The sequence below is a fragment of the Drosophila yakuba genome, chromosome 2L, assembly GCF_016746365.2.
Source record: "Drosophila yakuba strain Tai18E2 chromosome 2L, Prin_Dyak_Tai18E2_2.1, whole genome shotgun sequence".
NCBI lineage: Eukaryota > Metazoa > Arthropoda > Insecta > Diptera > Drosophilidae > Drosophila > Drosophila yakuba.
This window is the reverse complement of record NC_052527.2, coordinates 17,599,877-17,615,631: the sequence shown is the minus strand read 5'-3', so window position 1 is coordinate 17,615,631 and position 15,755 is coordinate 17,599,877. Positions and strand designations below refer to the sequence as shown.

Sequence of the window (15,755 nt, the reverse complement as noted above, 5' to 3'; positions counted from 1 at the left end):
GCAAACGGGTTGTTACTAACGCCAGGCCATGCTATCTTGCCATTCACGGGGAACTCAAGCCATTTTTTAAAAAAGTTGTTTTCTTTTGCCTACAGAATATTTGAACGCGTATTAGCACGTAATAATGGAAGTGTTGAGAAAGAAATTGGAGTCCTGCCTGCTGATAGTAAGCACCCACAATGCAGCAGATGCAAACTGGCTAAATGTGAGTGGTAAAGGAAACTTTCCGCAGGACACTACTCACTTGTTGCTCTGAGTTTTAGAACCTGTGTGCGGTGCTATTGGAGTTCGCCACCTTGGCCCACAGCTCCTTCTGCTCCTCGGGGCAGTCGAAGTCCTCGGAGCTGGTGTGCCTTTGCCTAAGCCAGATTATGATCTGCATTCGCCAGTTGGAACACACGATAAAACTAGAATGCGGCACTACAGTTTTGGTAAGTGATTCGGACATGATCTACGCACTGCACAGTAATGGCTTACCCTCTATACGCAGGTAAGTCATCAGTACTTTGTGGATCGCATTCGATGGTGCCTAAGGCGCCTCATGCATCTCTACAGCGAAGAATCGTGTGGCGAAGCAGTTGCTCCGGAACGCTCTTTCCTCAAGCTGGTGGATGCCGCACTGGATTGTTTGGCCCTGTTCACTTCGTACAGTGAGGAAAACACCGATACCTTTAACTGTCCCAAAACTCCCAAGGAAGTGCTTTCCCTCAGCCAGAAGTTGCGTGCCAACACTGATTTAATCTTGGGTCAATCCCTGGGGTTCGCCAATGTGGCTTTGCCACAGGACAAAAGGGCTCTCAGTGCCTTGTGCCAAAAGGTGGGTGTAATCCTTCTGCAATATCCCCTTATTTATGCATTTGTTCGCTAGGTTATCCGAGAGTGCAATACCTTTCAGGAGGAGTGTAAGGAGTCTTTCAGTGCCCACTACATGTCCACCCTAAAGCTGAGGGCCATGACCATGGAACAGGCAATTTACCAACTGGAGGACTTCCTCAACGATGCGCTTCTGCGATTGGTATTTACATGCTTCCTGGACTTCGAGAAGTTTTCGGTGGACAAAATTAGAATGCTGCTGAGGAACAGCGCAGATAATGTTGATTTGGCTGATGAACTCATAGCGGACTTTGATGTGAACATAGATCGTGCCACTCAAATAGGCATTTTTGCCATTTCCTTTGCGCCGAACTTAAAAAGTATAAATATTTATTATGGAAAGAATCGAAACTAACGCCAGTACTAATCGCTTTCCAGTGAAAACAATGATGCGCAGCTGTCTGGCCTCCTTTGAGTCACTGGACACTACCCTGATACCTTCTCTGCAGGCCCATGGTTCCGTTTTGCACTCGGACATCCTAGAACAGCATTTCAACGAGGAGGTTACCAAGTTCAAAGCAACGCTTCAGGAGATCATCGATAGCCGCGCCTTCCTTGGTTGTTACTTGGAGATACTGACCTCGGGGATAAGTGCAACGGAAAAACTTTACAATAAGCAGCGATTGGAGGACTTGGTCCAAATTTCCTTGCTGTTAGTCGAGCACTTTCAGCTGGAAATCAACCGAAAGGTGCTAACCGAGACGCAAGACCGATTGGGAGAAGAGTACTACCAGCAGTTTATCCGGGTACTGCGCGAGTGTAAGGCAATTTTGATGTGTGCATCCCAGGTGGAGCCGCAGAGAATCCTCAAGCGGTTCAAGATCTTGCGTACGATCTTGCGGAAACTGCACGGCTCCCTAGGAGTTGGTAAACACGAGGATGAACTTCGTGTTCCCCTGGCTCCCCTTTTAGTGGATGACGCCAACAATATCAAGGAGATAAATGAAGACGAAACCCATTACTCTGGCCTTAAAACATCCAGAAACAGTATTCTCTACGATACAGAGCGTAGGAATAGAGGAAGTAAAACAAAGGACCATAGGATAACCACAAATTCTTTAGACATTAAATCGGAAATGGCAAAACCTAATGGAAATGTTCTGAGAAGTAAGTCGACTGATGGTTAAATTAATGTAGTGAGTCTACCAAAGTTGTGAATGCTATTTTCAGGAGAAAGTTTACGGACTGTTATGTTCAAGCGCCAAAATATAGCTGAAAGCAGAAAGCTATACACATCTATGAGTAATCAGTCTATGGATCTCCAAATCACAGGTACCAAAAAATATTTCATACCTTTATTGATTCGTCTTACCTATTAATTCTATTTATTGTAGATATACTCGACCAACTTACTGGAATGTCCAATGGATACTTTGAATGCTGAAGCATTTTGTTCATAACTTTTTAATTACTTAAGTGTTTAATTCATATCATTTAAAAAAGGAACTTTGCAGTTCGAGAATTCAAACTTAACGTACGTCGCCACTTGAATGTCATGGGTCAGGTAGGCATACACATAAGCATGTAGTGTTTTCGGGTGGCGGAGAGCGTCGCATCGGAAACAGTTTTGACTGTTGTAAAATTAGAGCAATAAATTAAAATAAATACATAGAGATAAACAAATTGGTCAGCGCATCCCCCTCGGTCGCTTGACCTTTATATTACACTAGAAACCTTCTTACGCTTAATATGTGCAGCTGTAAAGGTAATCCCTATTGATTTTTCACCACAAGAGGCTGCCAGGACACTCATTCAACAGATACACACGGTGATTGCTTGGTGAACATTAAGCACCCGGCTATGAAACGACTCAGCGACGATAAAGTAGCTCTGTCCAAAGAGATTAAGGCTTTGCCTTCTCCCAAAAAGCGACTCGCAAGTGCCGTGGGCAGTAAGAAGGATACAAATAACCATCATGTGGTACCGCTGGGTATCCTTGTGGTGCTCTGTACTGTGTATCTCATGGTAGCCGGGATGCAGCACAACTACAGGTACTACTTTAAGCCGGGCGTGGCTGCCTACGACCTGCACCATTCCCAAGCCGGCGATGCCCATCCGGAAGCCATGGCTGAGTTCTATGACGCCGCTCCAGATGCATCTTGCCAGAAGCTGGACGTTTTCAGAAAGGAATCCGATATCAATACAGCTGCTCAGCCAGTTTCCAGAAGATCCCAAGGCAAGCCCTCGAGGAGAACCAAAAATGGCCCTGGGAATGGGATCAGCAAGCAAATTCGTTTGACGAAATCCCCCGAGGGCCCCAAGAAGAAGGAAGCCAGCAAAAAGAGTAACACCGCGGAGCCCATTATCTATCTTTTTGCCTTGGTTTTCATCTATCTGCTGCTGAAGGCCGCCTCCGACATCAACCAGCACTACAAGTCGGTAAGGTCAACTTGCATTCCACTCCGTATTGCCGCGTGAATAATCCTTCTCCGGCAGCAGAACAAAGGGGACAAACGAATGCGCCGCTGCTCCCTGCAATCCTATGCCCAGATCCACAAGCAAGATCGGCGGTCATCAAAAGGTATTTTACCAAAATCTTTGCCAAAATTTTAGCTCGCTGGGCCAGGTGCTTTTTACACCGAATTAACAAGGGATCAAGTGAATTGTTATCCTATAAATCTAAATGTATCTACTATTATGAATTAACTAATTTTCTATACTGTAAAGCACTGTCCACCATTAAATGGGCGCTAGTTTTCTGGCTTTTTCGGAAACTGTGTTGTATATTGTGTACCTCTAGTCTGTCCTTTTATCTCTACATCTATACAACCAACTACTATCGCACTTTTCGGGTTCAATTATGCGTTTGATATCTATGTTTTGTAACGACCTACACTGTTTACCTCCTCTTCACCTCTCTGTGAAACTGTACTGAATGTAAGGTTGTACATACTCGAATGTATATTTGTATTACCGTGCTAGATGTGCGTAATCGTAAAATAAATCAATTACTATGTGCTTTCCTGTGATCAATTTACGTAGCCATGTTAGATTGCGTTTCATTTCCGTTTAAATGGGCTTTTCCGCAATCCTCTGCGATCTCTCACCCCAAACTGACCGCTCTCCATTTCCCCAATGCATGCCAAAGTGGAGGAGTCCCCGATCTTCCGGCGCAAGCATATTATCAGCGAAGAGCGTTCCGTGTCGGTGGATCGCTACAAGTACACGCTGAACGAAGAGGGAGGCTTTACAAAGTCCGCTCCGAGGGTGCAGGAGTATCACTTCAGGGTCGTGTCTCCTTTGGCCAGCCGGCCAAGTCACCAGCATCCGCTTAGGCTTGGAGGAGAAACCCGTTTTGGTAAACTTGCGTAACAATGTGACACGTCTCATAAGACCAACTATTTTCTTCTCTAGAGCCCCATCTTAACCGTCGCTGCTCGGTTCCGATTAGCATAAACTATCAGACGGTTCCCGTATCGAGTCCATATCCACCCGAAATGGCCAGACGAGGCTCGGTGATAAGCCTCACTGGTCAACCAGAAGTAAGTGGCGTGCCAAGTATGCCAAGTGGAACTGCCGATCCAAAGCGGCGCGTCCGCATGATAAATCGCCATTGAAATCGAGATAAAATCAGGCAAAGGCCACCGGAACTGCTAAGGGACTACCGTATTTTCAAATATCACACTTTGTAGTCCTTCTTAATGCGTTTCTTTTAATCAGTTAATTATGTTATATTATTCAAGTGTTTTAAAAAACGTACAAAGAATATTCTCTTCGAAGACACCGAATTTACGCCCACCTCCGCCGAAGGCGTAGAGCGAGCCAACGTTTGCCATTTTGCCATCCTATTGTACATTATTCTACTTAGGGCAAGATTAAGAAAATCTTAGGCTAGCGTAGTGTTTAGTTTGGAATTCAGTACCTATGATATTACCATTATCTACGAAGTAACTACGAACTTGTGATGCTCATTACAATGACAATTACATACAGCTATGTATCTCGGTTAAAAGACCTGCTAGGCGAAACGGATGAAAGGGTGCAAGATCTTAACTACGGTTAACGCGCTACTGGATCGGGGTGCAGAGATATGGTCGGAGTGGTCCCTACGGCTAATACACGTATTCTACAAGTCATCCATCTTCATCGAATTTTGCGCTAGTTTCTCCTATTGCATTAAATATTAAAATAAATTACGTATTTTAATTGCATGTTGTTTGAAGTTCGGACCTGAGCCGCATTCAGCTCAGTTCGTTGCCCTCGTAGAGGCTCTCGCAGCTCTCCAGCAGGCGCAGCACCGGTGAAATGTCGTAGGGGTAGAGCTGGCGAGACACGAGGCGAGATATCTGCAGGCGCAGCCGGATAAGAACCCCCATCGCCTCATCCAGCATGGCGCTTCCCATGCCGAAGGTGTGACAACTGTGCACGAACATCGTCCAGTTCATGCGAATGTATTTTAGCAGGCGCAGCAGGTATAGCAGAAAGCAGGTCTCGTTGCTCACCAGCAGGTCCAGCAGCAGGTCCGAGCTGTTCGACGTCATTTTGAGGAACTCCAAGAATGTGTACACCGGATTCAGCATGGCCACCAGCTCGGGAAAAGCGTTGTTGCGGAACGAAATCCCTGACGTGACGTCCAGCGTGCAGACCATGGCCTCGATCAGGTGGTCGTCCTGGTCGTCAAACAGGTGGATCAGGATCTTGCTGAAGTGGCACTCCGGGTGGAATTCCAGCGTCTGCTTGATGAACGTCTCCAGCTTGCTCAGTACATCGCGGATCGAACGCTCGATGAGCATCATGTCCTGGAAGGCATCGTAGTCGGTGGAATCAATGGATGAGTCGGATGAATCGCTGCGAATCTCCTTCACCGTCACCGCTATCGACTTGAGTACCAGCAGGACCATCTTCTGCAACAGTGTTTTGTCCATTTCGATTAGGTCCGGTGGCGCACCGTCTTCTTCGCCGACCCCTGATTGCGCGGCATGTGCCAGGGTAATTGTTCCATTGGCATAAACCAGCGGCCTGCCATTGTAGCCGATCAGGCTGACCATGTTGTCAGGCTGTCGCCGCGGCAGCGACTCCAGGATGCGGAAGCCCCGTACATGGCAGACTATCTGGTGAGCCAGCTTGCACGTCTCCTCGGGCAGCATGTCCTGCAGCGCCAGCGTGGAACCATAACACAACGCCTCGTTGAAGAGGCACAGCATCTGCTTGTACACGGTGCAGGAGAGGCTGTGGCTGAGCAGCAGCTCGAACTTGTCTAGTTGGGCGTAGTATGGCCGCGTCTCGTCGATGGACAGATTGGCCTTCACCGAGATAATGTTCTCCCAAAGCTGTAAGAAATTTAGCACACAGTGCTCGGCCGCATCCTGGTGCGTCGGTGCCATCAGCTCTGACATGTTCTTCACCAACGTGGGCCACTTGTGTTCCAGCTTTTGAATGGTGATGCACTTCAGGTGCGTCGTATCGAAGCTTTCCGAATCGGTAAGTGTGACCACATGGCAACCGCTGGGCATGGTCGTGGACTGGGGAGCAGGATGTGGTTCATAGGCGACGTTCATCTCCTCGCCAAAATGGCGCCGATGCCGGTCGCGGTTGTCGGGTGCTTCCTGCTCCGTATCTCTCTCACCCTCCGTATCCTCGCGAAATTGCAGTGCAAAATAATTGGTGGCTAGTGGCTGCTCCTGCACGGGGAAGTGCATGTAGCTCACAGAAGCCTCTGAAAGAGGCAAAACTGACGAGGCTGCGCTTGTACTATTCGCCGCCACCATCCAATCGTCGTCCAGCGGATGGATCTCCATGTCTTTCCACTCCACTATGCGCTTGATGATGTCCAGGCTAAAGTGGATCTTTTGCACGGCCGCCTGGTTGAGCTGCTCAAAGTTAAAAAGCTGATCGACGATTTTTTGCAGCCACTCGTCATTCAGCTCCTGCTTGGCAATCACCAGGAATGCGGCTAGCACACGTCCCGCCAGAAATTGCACGTAAGAGTTTTCGTAGCCAGCCAGCACGATAATCTCGTCGATAAGCTTGTGATCATTGCGAATCAGCGCGTCGCAAACATCCATTATCCGTGTGCAGATAAAGCCCTTTGCGTTCTGCTTCAGGTAAATATCGAACAGTAGCTGCAAATTGGACAGGAACTGCAACAGCTTGTTTGTGGGCCACTCCCGCAGGTAGGCTATCCGCTTCTGGCCGTTGGTATCCTGTGAGTAATGCGACTGGAAGGGCTTGCGCAGCGTTCGCTCCGAGACGCCGCACAGGCACTGGCGGGTCAGGGACTGCTCGAACTCCAGCATATCGTCGATGGACGTTGCTGCTGTTGCTTGGATGCAGTTGGTTCTGCAGCTAGCATGACTGCCATTGCTATTAGTCGTGTCGAGGGTTAGCAGGTTGGGCAATTTGGCCGATCGGTCCACTTCGTCATGGGCGGATTCAGGCTGGCTGTTTGGGTCAGAGTCCCCTTTTCGTGGCAAGATGTTGTGCAGCAACTGGGCGTACGACGCCGCCCGGGAGCTGCAGGGCGTGGTGGTGGGGGAGTTGTTGGCGGTGCTTGGCGTTGACAGCGAGTGCGAACTGGACGAGGAGAGCGAGGAGCACAGGTGGCTGTTGCTGTTGGCGTCCAGGTCCAGAATGTCCGGCGGCTGTGGTGGCAGCGCCTTGGAGCCCACCTTTATTTGCTGCTCGATCTTTTGGCGCTTGGTCTGCGGCTGCTCGTTTGATGCGGAGGTCGTAGAGGCTGCTACTGTGGAGCATGGGCAAACATCACCCGTTCCGGCTCCAGATCCTGCTGTGGATTTGGCGTCCATCCTCCACGTTGACGTACCCGACGTCCTGGAAATGGACTGCAAGCGAAATTCCCGGTGAGCAGTGAATCTAAGCGGCGGCTTGCAGCCACATATCTACAAACCCGATTCCGACAAACAGCTTCCGTGCTACGCGCACACAAGGTTACGTGTGCAGACGCTGCTGCCTGGCTTCTTGGAGCGATTTTCTCGGCTTCCTGGAACACACTATGATTTCTTGTAGGCGACGAGAGCGCTCTAACTGCCGCCAGGGGCTCTGACTGCTCCTCCAGACATTTTAAACGGGCAGAATTCGATTTTCACACACTTGTTGCTCTCTTCGGGGCAGCGACAGTCAATGTTTATGTGAGTTTAACTGCACTCGCGCTTCGCTGTGAGCCCGGCTAAGTCGATTGGGTCGTGTGCTATTTCTCACTTTTTTAGAGCCTCTGATTGTTTCTCTGGCACTCCTTTTATTTTGGTTTTATTACACTTTATTATGTGGGGAAAAAAACAAAAATTAAGTGCGCGTCGCCATCTTTTAGTGAATTTCAGCTACCTGGTAACACTGGTTGGACGGCGTTGCCAAATGGCTCTTGGTTTTTGGCGTTAGCGATAGACATATCCAAGTTCTTAACCAGCATTATGTCGCCACTACACATTTAGTGAATTTCAGCTACCTGGTAACACTGGTTGGACGGCGTTGCCAAATGGCTCTTGGTTTTTGGCGTTAGCGATAGACATATCCAAGTTCTTAACCAGCATTATGTCGCCACTACACATTTTATATATGTGTGTTTTACCTTTTAAAATGTACTAATATTTAAGTTTATTGCGCTTATATAGCTAAAGCAAAAGTAATTTTAATAACCATAAGTCAATAAGTTGTATATTTCCAAGCGTGCGATAATAACAAAGTGCTTAGGAATTTCTTGACAAAGAGTTATTATTGCTTTTTCTATGTGTTAATTTAATAGGAAATAAAGGTAAATTCATAATAATACCTTTAAAAGCGTAAAGCGTAAGTAAGTAAAAATTACGTTGTATTTTTTTTAACATTAAATAATTCAAATGTTATACGATAGTTGTTGACACCTGACAGCCCTGGGCCCAAAGCGTTGCCAGATCGACATATAAATAAGCCGTAAGCGGCGGTTATTTCGTTTCGAAAATTCCAGTTTACATCCTTTTTCCAATCTGTGCGGATGATCTAGGAGCAGGGAATTCTCAGTTCAAACCAACTCGGTCCACACACTAAATTCGCACACACTCCCAACCGATCGAGGCATCAAAACAAGAGCGCGGCCGACGTGGCAACACTCGCTTGTTTTTCATTTGACATTGAAAGGTGCTCGCGAATTCCAGAAAGGACGTTGGAATAAAAGCGGCCGCTCAGTACCTATCAAAAGCAAACACGGCGAAGTTGTGGTGCGGTGCTCTGGAGATTTGCCGGAGCCAGATAAAAGGAACTACCCGACGCCTAAGCAGCCATATTCGCGTTTATAAGTGAAGTGTCGTTTAAAAGCGAGTGACTAAAGCTGTTCGCCCGTGCTCTCTTCTCCGTGCACTAAAAATTTGCATCGAGTGCTAACTAGTCCTCCCTTGCCCTTCTACTCCGTATACACTTGCTGTTCCTGTGTGGGATAACTGAAGTAGGATGGCCGGCCCACTTCCTCCGCTCAACCAGGAGGCAGCTTTCCAGAAGCTGCAGGAGTACTACGACTCCAGTGGCAAGGACCTGAACATCAAGGACCTGTTCGTAAAGGATGCCAAGAGATTCTCAAAATACAGGTGGGTTTTTCTGGCGATTTCACCTCCGAGGGTGGAAGTTACGTATGTAGTTCCATTACACACATACATACACTCATTTGTGTATCCCCCATCGTCAATCGTTTATTCATCGAGTTGCGCTTTGCCCACTCTCACTTTCACCATCGGCTCTCGAGTGTCGCCGCCACTCAATTTGTCCTTGCGTAAGGTCACAGCAACGACCTCCGAATCGTACTTGCTTTGAGGTCAAAAGATTTTCGTTTCTTTATCAGCCTGCGCCTGCACACCCAGAACGATGGCGAGATACTGCTGGACTACTCAAAGAACCGCATCAATGACGAGGTCTGGGACCTGCTTCTCGCCCTGGCCAAGGTGCGTCGCGTGGACGCCGCGCGGGACGCCATGTTCTCCGGCCAGCACATTAACATCACGGAGAACCGCGCCGTCCTGCACACAGCCCTGCGCAACCGTGGCACGGATCCCGTTCTAGTGGACGACAAGGACGTGATGCCCGATGTGCGCGCGGAACTGGCCCACATGAAGGAGTTCACCAACATGGTCATCTCCGGCGTTTGGCGCGGCTGCACCGGCAAACAGATCACCGACGTAGTCAACATCGGCATCGGTGGCTCCGATCTGGGCCCGCTGATGGTCACTGAGGCGCTAAAGCCCTACGGCAAGGGCCTCCACTCCCACTTTGTGTCGAACATCGACGGCACCCACCTGGCCGAGGTCCTCAAAAAGGTCAACTACGAGACCACCCTTTTCATCGTCGCCTCAAAGACTTTCACCACCCAGGAGACCATTACGAACGCCACTTCCGCCAAGACATGGCTCCTGGAGCATTCCAAGGAGGTAAGTACGACGAAAGGTCGAACATTGATTGACCTTCATTGATAACTCTTGAAGCTAAGATAACTAAACCAATGTAATGACCAATCGATGTGACTTGATATATATAATGGCTATAAGAAACATTTTAATTATTAATTATTACTTTAATTATTATTAATTAGTAGGAAACTTCCAATGGATTTTTAATTATTTATATATATCTGACTTAGTGAAGCGTATGACTCAATCGGATTTAATATTCTTATACAATTTTCCCAATACGAAATACAAGTTGTTTTAAATGTAAAAAAGATAACGCCACCAAAGCAAATAGTTACATCATTGCACTTCTATGTGACCTATATTTTAAACTATTTTGGTTTCGTTTTAGCCTGAGTCCGTGGCAAAGCACTTTGTGGCCCTGTCGACTAATAAGGAAAAGGTCACCGAATTCGGCATTGACAGCACCAATATGTTCGGTTTTTGGGATTGGGTGGGCGGACGCTACTCCCTGTGGTCGGCCATCGGGCTGTCAATCTGTCTGTCCATTGGCTTTGAAAACTTTGAGCAGCTGTTGGATGGAGCTCATTACATGGACAACCATTTCAGGACGACACCATTGGAGAAAAATGTAAGGTTCAACTAAAGGAGTTAAACAAAAATAGCTAACCACGTTATTGGTTTCTCAGGCTCCCGTTATCCTGGCGTTGCTCGGCGTTTGGTACTCGAACTTTTTCAAGGCAGAAACACATGCCCTCCTTCCCTACGATCAGTACTTGCATCGGTTTGCCGCCTACTTCCAACAGGGCGATATGGAGAGCAACGGCAAGTTCGTCAGCAAGGCGGGAAAGGCTGTGAAGTACAGCACTGGTCCGATTGTATGGGGCGAGCCGGGCACCAACGGCCAGCACGCCTTCTACCAGCTCATCCACCAGGGCACCCGGCTGATCCCTTGCGACTTTATCGCTCCCGCCCAGACACACAATCCCATTGCCGGCGGCAAGCATCACAAGATTCTTTTGTCGAATTTCCTTGCCCAGACGGAGGCTCTAATGGCCGGAAAGACGGTCGACGAGGCAAGGGCTGAGCTTTCCAAGGCTGGTCTGTGCGGCAACGAGCTGGACAACTTGTTGCCCCACAAGGTGTTCGTTGGCAACCGGCCCACAAACTCGATTGTGGTGAAGAAGGTCTCACCTTTCACCCTGGGCGCGTTGATTGGTACGTCTCTCTGCTCTAGCTCACAAAACCTAATTGATTGATTCAATTGATTTTTCAGCGCTGTACGAGCACAAGATCTTCGTTCAGGGCATCATTTGGGACATCAACTCGTTCGACCAATGGGGTGTGGAGCTGGGCAAGCAGTTGGCCAAGGCCATCGAGCCGGAGCTGGATCACTGCAACGAGGTCTCCACGCACGACAGTTCCACGAACGGCTTAATTAACTTCATCAAAGCCAATTGGAAGTAATCATGTCCGGCTATTTGTTGCAAATTAAATAGAAATGTTTACACAAATGCTCTAATTGTTAGTAGTTTCTGAGCCGTTATTCAGTAGCCGCCGCTTACGTATACTCGAGCTACAAGCCCCCTGTTATTGGTACATTATTCAACATTATTTATGAATTGGACATGTTTGTTTGCTTGCGTATCGATACAATCTCGTGTCGGAATTAGACCAAGAATTGGCTCACACTATTCGTTGTTGCACGTATGTAGTTTAAAACCATAAATAAAAATTTATGAATTCGATGTAAAAGACTGCGTTTGGAAAACAATGGTATTTATTTTCTCGCGGCGCTACAATTAAGGAATTGCATTTAAACTTAAATTAAGAGGAGGCTGTCTAATCCATTGACACGTCAGAGTCTGTGTCTGCGTCGGCGTTACCATCGTCGGTCGCCAGGTCGTCGTCGGCCACCAGCGCATCTTCTAATATGTTCTTTGGGCTGCCTGGCTGATCCTCCTCTAGATCGCTCCAGTTGTTCTCTGCCAACAGTGTATCTTCAGCAGCGGGGGTGGGCTCATCTGGAAGCAAGTGAATTAAGCCTCGAGCCTTGTGAAAAAACTAGTTGATAACTTACCTGGGTCGTCATCCACGAACAAAGCTTTGTTATTGTTGAGATGATTGTCCGCGTTGCGCTTCATCTGGTTAATTATCAGGTTGACTCGACCGGTTATTCTGAAAAGAAGGCATTGAAAAGTGGTTAAAGTTATATTGAAAATATGACGTTAATAGTCTAAGGAGTACACACAACTAAATTTTGTCGTAGCCATATTCCGAAAATGGATCTTTTGAACAATGATGTCGCTAGCTGTATGGACCACTTCGACAACATTCATTATAAGAAACCATCGAGTCAAGGTAGTGGCCTTCCAACGCTGGGACCAGGCGGTGCCCTACCCATTGCCAATATACCCAGCGTATCCAGCTTCATTAATCAGTGCAACAAGCCGATTTGCGATGACGCTGATATGCAGTGCATCGTCGACCTGATCGATGGCACCATCTGCGAAGCGTTGGCAATAATTGAGTCAGACCCGCGCGGTCTTTTTATCTACAACTTTCCGAAAAGGCAAAAGATGTCCTCTATCAGCATGGACTCTTCAGCGTTTACTGACTCCGTTGTGGCCAACGGTGAGGATGATCCCTCAACCACAAATCATTACATGGGTGGTCTTGGCACCTCCGCGGACTCTGTATCCAGTGGCTTGGCACGCAAGATGCTGACCATTGGGGACTTTGAATACTCCAATGCCATTGCCGACATTAGGGATTTCGTCAGTCGCTGGGAACTGTCGCCGGACACTAAGTGCGTGGTGATCAGCAATCCGATTCGACACGAGGTGCCCAAAAAAGGAACCATTCTATTTGTGGATGCCCATTTTTCTCGACCAACACCTCGTTGTCCGAATCCTCTTGCCGTCGCCAAAGTGCGATTCATCATTTCCTTGTCCAAGATTCTACTGAAGCACTACCCCGTGATGATCACCTACCGCTTTGAAGGTTACAACACGCTCTACTACGGCCTGGGCGAAAGATGTCTTAATTCGTTCACTTTTCAGCGCTTCTACATCGACACCATTCTGCACACGAAGCTGACCTTTTTTGCTGCGATCTCGGAGTGTCGCCACGGCACCATCGAAAAGCCCAAGAATAATATCAAGACGAAGAATACCAAGAAATCCGGCTATTGAATTTCATTTCACTATTAAACGCCTAATTTTGTGTTTTTTGAATCCCCCAATTTTACTTACCGTAAAGCTTCCGATAGACAGTGCATGCGCTGCTCCGCCACACCGAGACAAACGCCCAGTTTTTCGCGCAGAGCCTCTTTGTCTTCGGACATCAAGACACTAGTGTGTGTTGAGGCCAGTGCGTGCAGCCAACGCAGGGCGGAACGGACACTGGAAAAGAACCTATTTGAAAAAAAATTCAACGGGGATCTTTTGGAAAAACTCACCTTGCGTGCTTTCCTTGCAAGAGGATGGAAAGTTCGTTAACCAGGGGATTCACGTAATCGAGCGGTAGCCGATCCAAGGTCAACTGTATCGTGTCTGGATCCTCAGTACTCAGAACGGCTTGTATCATTCTGAAAACACACTCGTATTGGTAAACATATATTTCCATTGTTCGAAAATCCCTTACGCCTGGTCCTTGCTGTGTAATGCCTGCATTAGCAGCTGCGTCTTGCTCTGCGTCAACAACTTGCCACCACTTAGTTTGGTTCCTTGTATTTTAAGATGTTCCAGTCGAGCTTCCATAGGCACTTCGTTTTGCACTTTCTTCTGCGAGATGGGCAGGGCGCTGTTGTACTCCACAGTTTTTTGGTTTACTATAGGCTTTTGGACCTTGGTGGCGGCCTGATAGCCCGGCAGCTCCTTTCCTTTCTTTTTCGCATAGAGCTTTTTGGGATCGGCGCGCACAATAACGTTTAGTTTTTCGCCATAGTTGGGAGTAAAGCGTTCAAACTGCAGTTGTTGGCGACTACCGTAGCCAAAAAGGATTTCGTGTGAGCGATTTGAGTCAATCACAAAGTGGGCCGCCACTGCTAGAAGGGGTTCCACTGTTTCGGTGCCATCAGAAACGATTTGAAGTGAAACCTTGGGTTTCACGAACTTCTCTGCGGATAAACTGTAAAACATAGTTTTTCAGTACTTATATCGAAAAATAACCACTTGACTTACCTGTTTACATTTAGTAGGTAAATGTGTATAATGCCATTGCGGGTAACACTGGCCACGCGTAGCTGACCATCGTCGCGGACTTCGCTGGTCAGACAGTAGGCCAAATCCTCCATGAGGAGCGTGCAGGCGGAGGCTTTGTTCTTGCCCTTCTTGTCGATCTTCCAGAAGCAGATAACCCGCTCCATCTTGGCCGTGGTCAAAACGAATTCAGTGCCATCTGTGCTCGCCACGCTGCTTATGGTGTTTATTTCGCCCGAGTGGCCGGTGAATGTTTCCACCAGCTCCTTTGTCTTGATGTCGTACACCTTAAGCTGTCGGGAGCCAATGGCTAGGGTGCCGCTTTTCTGGAGATAGACTATATTTTGGGGCTTCTCGGGTCCCACCTGCCATTCGGCGATGGAGCGCTCCTCCGTCCAGGACCAAACGACAACCCTGCAATCGGCACCCACGGTGTATAACTGACCAGCGTTGTCATATGTAATTGACGTCACTGCTCCATCATGGCTGTCGCCACTAAATGTTCGAGAAATCTGTAAGGATTGATAGTGGTTTATTTGTTTTTAAAACTATTTATCCGACTAACCTTTCCCTCCGCTAAAGAATATATAACCACTGAGCCTTTGAATGTTCCCAAAGCAATGTAGAGCTGGTCACCACCTGCATCCTGTGACTGGATGCTCTTCCGAGACTTCTTGGGCCGGGGACTGGACACCGATACCCACGTGAGCGCTGTGCACGACCCGGATGTCTGTAAATTGGGCGTATATTCCTGATACAGCGTGTTCGTCTCCGTGTTCCATATCCGTAGGACTGCCTGCTCATCCACCGAGGCAAATAGTTGGCCACCATTGGGCGAAAATCCCAACACGTGCTTCTTGCCCAGCGACATGGTTTTTTATGTTTTGAATTAGAGATGGGCGCTAAGTCTAGTGTTTACCTCGGCTCACGCTAGTCTCCCGGAATGCAACCCATCACGCACGTATTGCACGACTCACAATTAAACTTTAGTCCTATACCGACGCTTCCCATACCCTACAAAGATAAATAATATATACATAAATTTCAAAATTCTAAGAATGAAAAAATTTAAAATCTTAAAAGATTGGGCTTGTTTTTTGAAGCATTTTAAAATCGATTGTTTAACTTTGACTATAAAATAAATAGCAAAGAATTTACATTATTTTAGGAAGTGGCTTTTCTCGAAATGTAAAATTAGCTGAATTTCTTGTATGTCGAACAAGACTTCGGATAGATTTGGGGTATTCCTCAAACCTAAAGTTACTAAATTTCCTCAAATCTAAAACTGAATAAAATCGTTTGTAACTGTACGAATTATTTTTTTAAGCTCAAGTTACCTTTTTACTTATTACTG

General features: G+C 47.4%; 6 protein-coding genes across 7 annotated transcripts; 4 read left to right on the top strand and 2 right to left on the bottom strand.

Moving 5' to 3' along the window:
* The first annotated feature begins 50 nt into the window (after nucleotides 1-50).
* LOC6528663 (serendipity locus protein alpha) lies at nucleotides 51-2,508 on the top strand. Its single transcript, XM_002089669.3, has 7 exons — nucleotides 51-205; nucleotides 264-431; nucleotides 491-817; nucleotides 869-1,193; nucleotides 1,252-1,980; nucleotides 2,044-2,145; nucleotides 2,208-2,508. Exons 1-7 carry the CDS (start codon nucleotides 125-127, stop codon nucleotides 2,255-2,257), a joined length of 1,782 nt encoding a protein of 593 aa, XP_002089705.1. The 5' UTR covers nucleotides 51-124; the 3' UTR covers nucleotides 2,258-2,508.
* LOC6528661 lies at nucleotides 2,307-5,019 on the top strand. 2 transcript variants are annotated; one of them, XM_002089667.3, is made up of 5 exons: nucleotides 2,307-2,578; nucleotides 2,633-3,252; nucleotides 3,310-3,394; nucleotides 3,962-4,171; nucleotides 4,228-5,019. In XM_002089667.3, the coding sequence occupies exons 1-5, from the start codon at nucleotides 2,563-2,565 to the stop codon at nucleotides 4,428-4,430; spliced, it is 1,134 nt and encodes a 377-aa protein (XP_002089703.3). In that variant the 5' UTR covers nucleotides 2,307-2,562; the 3' UTR covers nucleotides 4,431-5,019. The 2 variants fall into 2 exon arrangements, with proteins under 2 accessions (XP_002089703.3, XP_039227020.1); XM_039371086.1 differs by having other exon boundaries at nucleotides 2,438-2,578; nucleotides 3,313-3,394.
* LOC6528660 (protein lines) lies at nucleotides 4,506-8,158 on the bottom strand. Its single transcript, XM_002089666.4, has 2 exons — nucleotides 7,721-8,158; nucleotides 4,506-7,655 (listed from the first exon to the last, which is right to left on the bottom strand). Exon 2 carries the CDS (start codon nucleotides 7,617-7,619, stop codon nucleotides 5,055-5,057), a length of 2,565 nt encoding a protein of 854 aa, XP_002089702.1. The 5' UTR covers nucleotides 7,620-7,655; nucleotides 7,721-8,158; the 3' UTR covers nucleotides 4,506-5,054.
* A 630-nt stretch (nucleotides 8,159-8,788) lies between these two features.
* Nucleotides 8,789-11,954, top strand: LOC6528659 (glucose-6-phosphate isomerase). Its single transcript, XM_039371085.2, has 5 exons — nucleotides 8,789-9,386; nucleotides 9,638-10,220; nucleotides 10,591-10,830; nucleotides 10,889-11,417; nucleotides 11,476-11,954. Exons 1-5 carry the CDS (start codon nucleotides 9,253-9,255, stop codon nucleotides 11,664-11,666), a joined length of 1,677 nt encoding a protein of 558 aa, XP_039227019.1. The 5' UTR covers nucleotides 8,789-9,252; the 3' UTR covers nucleotides 11,667-11,954.
* A 7-nt stretch (nucleotides 11,955-11,961) lies between these two features.
* LOC6528657 (WD repeat-containing protein 43) lies at nucleotides 11,962-15,313 on the bottom strand. Its single transcript, XM_002089663.3, has 7 exons — nucleotides 14,967-15,313; nucleotides 14,384-14,913; nucleotides 13,845-14,330; nucleotides 13,660-13,788; nucleotides 13,454-13,603; nucleotides 12,280-12,377; nucleotides 11,962-12,223 (listed from the first exon to the last, which is right to left on the bottom strand). Exons 1-7 carry the CDS (start codon nucleotides 15,270-15,272, stop codon nucleotides 12,042-12,044), a joined length of 1,881 nt encoding a protein of 626 aa, XP_002089699.1. The 5' UTR covers nucleotides 15,273-15,313; the 3' UTR covers nucleotides 11,962-12,041.
* On the top strand, nucleotides 12,395-13,435 carry LOC6528658. Its single transcript, XM_002089664.4, has one exon. It carries the CDS (start codon nucleotides 12,482-12,484, stop codon nucleotides 13,391-13,393), a length of 912 nt encoding a protein of 303 aa, XP_002089700.1. The 5' UTR covers nucleotides 12,395-12,481; the 3' UTR covers nucleotides 13,394-13,435.
* Nucleotides 15,314-15,755: the final 442 nt, after the last annotated feature.